Consider the following 3,134-nt stretch of genomic DNA (forward strand, 5'->3'; position numbering starts at 1 on the left):
ATGTTTCGACGACTTCTGGCCTCCAAGTCGATAGCTCTGTACTCGACATACGAGAGTCTATAGTCATAATCATTCAAATCAGTTTTCACTGCCTGAATGTCTCTGGTAGCCTTGTTGAACTTCTTACTGACCTTGTCCAGTGTGCTTTTCATGGTATCCAACTGCATCATAATTCCTAGTTTGTCGTCAACATTGGCATCATCAAAATTCTGCATATCTGCCTCAGTAAAATGTACACTGTCACCACCTGTGGTTCTCCTTGACCGCTTACGCGACTGTGTGATAAAGCCATCCGAGTCACTACGTACGCCATCTTGTCCCACACTGTCCCCAAACGAATTAGCGCGTGCATTGACTTTACCGGTCAAGGTGTTTTTTCCCCGTCCCGACGAATTTTGACCACCAAAATGACCAGCCCTTCCTCCACGACCACGTCTACCCGGCATTGTCCACTTAATAGCTGTTAACGTTAGCAAAAACTTGAAATTAAACAAAAAGGTACTCAGCTGTGTTCAAGCCCAACTGTTCCACCTGAGCCTCGTTCTCGACATATCAAACGAATATATAATGTTAGACATACAGAGGTTCCCAACAAGTGCTTGGTGGTTATCATATTTATCTTACTCCAATTAGTTAACAGCAACTTTGGTACAAACACACGAGGATTACGAGTGTCTGTCACAATATGAAAATTAAAATAATGATTGTTAAATAAACATGATAGGCAGCCATCACGAGTTTAGGGGAAATGTTTGTTTCCCTTTGAAATGAAATGATTTTTGGTTTCCGATCGGGGTAACAATTGACATGTATCATGACGCAGTAGTGGAAGTAAATTGCGCAAATCATTCTTACGTGACGTCATAATTAAATGGTTGACAGATAAAATCATGTCCAGAAGTGGGTAACCAAAAACGTTTCCTAATCGCAGACGGTTTATCCAATAAGTCGGGACTGGGGCACACTATAACGGCTGTCGGAGGAAGTACGTTCTATACGAGTGTCGTCTCCACATTTATGCCGTCTATTCAACGATTGAAGCATGTTTTGAAATGCTAAGGATCACAAATATTTCAGAATCAAAAACGACAAGCCATGAAACATGGTTGTTGCTTTTTTAAAAACGATTTCAATCGTACAATACTATACACGATGTGTAGTTAAGTTTGGAAGTGATAACAACACTGGGGTAAAGAACTTGAACAAAAGACGGATCAAAGATTATTTCCACAAAACAGCAAATCTATATACTGATCTCATTGTCATGATAAAATAACACACTCTACTCAAACAATCTCATAAACAACGTAATGATATAAAGTATATACCTTACAATAATGCATCGATACTAAATGGAAGCATTTTTTTCTGTTTATCGTTAGATTGCATTGTAGTTTTACAACACAAAATGAATTGATCCTAAGCCGCACGTTCACAGAAATTGTAATAAACAATTACTTACTTCTGTTACAAGACTCACTCCTTCAACTTCGAAAGCTGTGGATTGGGCATCATTGTATAATGTCTGTTAATAAAATTGTGAAAGCATTAAATTGCAATTACATTGTCTATATGTAAAATGTATATATTTATATTTCAGAATAGGTTCATGATCCCTCCATATTGACAGCACAGCAAGCTGCCTCACAGAATCAGTGTTTCTGGAGTTTTCGACGCTCGGCGTGTCACTTGACAAAACGATGACAGATGTAGTGGAAATGAACCGAACCAGAACTACATCCTCAACCAACACTATTAAGTCAAACAATACTATCCAGAGTCACGTGATAAACGTTAGTTTATTCTATAAGTCTAAAATTAAACACAGAAAAAGCTAGTACTTGTACTCGTATAGTCCAGTACACGTGTACGATTTCAAACACCGAGTATAATATACAAACATTCACGTAAGGTTGACCATACCATGTTACAACATCAATTTATTTACCTCAAAACAGTCAATACATTGTAGTTGATATATTCATTATAAGCTAGATAAAGCGGTAAAATTAAGCGTTTCTAGTGACATGTCGTCAACATAAGACCATGGAAGAAATGTTATATCGATAACCAATTAAAACAAATAAGTCTATAAAGAAATCACAACGAGTTGCCTGTTACGAAAACTATGAAGATTCGTACCTGTATATCGGGAAATCCAACCTTGTCTGTAAATGTTTTTACAGTAGAGCTGAAAATGTTTCCGTTTATTAGAGCAGAGTGTGTTATCGGGCTTGAACTTGTTATGAGCAGTATTATCACAAGCCCTCCACTTATAGGGCGTTGTCCTCTCCCCATTACTGCTGAACGTCTTTATTTGAATGTGTGTTCCTAAAACAAAACAAAAACAAAATAATCAAATGTAGGATATAAACATATTTGTTTTTATAGATTATATCATTAACACTTTATACCAACACAGAAGAGCCAAGCAATTTGTTAAGGATACTGGGTAGACAATTGGTGGATTTACCATCCACGCCTTGTGATACTTTGTAATGACTTCATGAATCATGTATATGCGTGTGTTACCACTGACACTGGCTTAAAAAAACTTTGTGACGACATAGGTTGCTATACATCTCACGTGAGAGGAGGCAGTTTATTTTGATCAGCTCATTTCTTGGCTAACAATATTTTAATTAGTTAAAACTTGCACCCCAAACCCATCCCCCGTACATGTCTAAGGATTGTATCATCTGTCTGCGATATCAACATTCCTACTCACCTGTATAGTCAGTGACAGTTCAAAACAGCAAAACAAAGCACAGGTGTAGTCCTCTACATATATACGTAAACCATAACACGGTCGGTTGCACATAATCGAGTTTTCCCTATACAGTGTCGCATTAATAATGTCGAAATATTCCACTAAAAAATAGTTACACATAGGATTGTGAAATAAACAAGATCCGTGAGGTAAATTTCCATTATCACCTGGAAATCAATAGTCGTTTTAATATTTCAACGTCACATATATAATCAGCAACGGATACATACGGTCTACATATTATGATCTTACAAGTATAGCTATAGTCAGAATTAGATAAAGCATACGTGACAGATTTTGTTTTCTAGCATTGTCTTTGATTGACGTAAGGCAGCGGTTATAGTGTGTATCAACGCCGGGTACC

At 37.2% G+C, this 3,134-nt stretch overlaps 1 protein-coding gene across 3 annotated transcripts; it reads right to left on the bottom strand.

The window, feature by feature from the left end:
* Positions 1-59: 59 nt before the first annotated feature.
* Positions 60-2,812, bottom strand: LOC110449117. Of its 3 annotated transcripts, none has more exons than XM_021495752.1 (4): positions 2,474-2,537; positions 2,143-2,331; positions 1,463-1,525; positions 60-460 (listed from the first exon to the last, which is right to left on the bottom strand). In XM_021495752.1, exons 2-4 carry the CDS (start codon positions 2,296-2,298, stop codon positions 365-367), a joined length of 315 nt encoding a protein of 104 aa, XP_021351427.1. In that variant the 5' UTR covers positions 2,299-2,331; positions 2,474-2,537; the 3' UTR covers positions 60-364. The 3 variants fall into 3 exon arrangements, with proteins under 3 accessions (XP_021351427.1, XP_021351426.1, XP_021351425.1); XM_021495751.1 differs by having other exon boundaries at positions 2,419-2,498; XM_021495750.1 differs by lacking the exon at positions 2,474-2,537 and adding an exon at positions 2,729-2,812 and having other exon boundaries at positions 63-460.
* Between the last annotated feature and the right edge of the window lie 322 nt (positions 2,813-3,134).

This window comes from Mizuhopecten yessoensis, unplaced genomic scaffold (assembly GCF_002113885.1).
Source record: "Mizuhopecten yessoensis strain PY_sf001 unplaced genomic scaffold, ASM211388v2 scaffold4505, whole genome shotgun sequence".
Taxonomy (NCBI): Eukaryota; Metazoa; Mollusca; class Bivalvia; order Pectinida; family Pectinidae; genus Mizuhopecten; species Mizuhopecten yessoensis.

Excerpts from the sequence above, each read along its gene's own strand:
- LOC110449117 (XM_021495752.1), bottom strand. The coding sequence starts at position 2,298 with ATGGGGAGAGGACAACGCCCTATAAGTGGAGGGCTTGTGATAATACTG. Across the intron at positions 1,526-2,142 it reads TTGGATTTCCCGATATACAG|ACATTATACAATGATGCCCA; the intron begins GTACGAATCTTC and ends TTTTATTAACAG. Across the intron at positions 461-1,462 it reads GAGTGAGTCTTGTAACAGAA|CTATTAAGTGGACAATGCCG; the intron begins GTAAGTAATTGT and ends TAACGTTAACAG.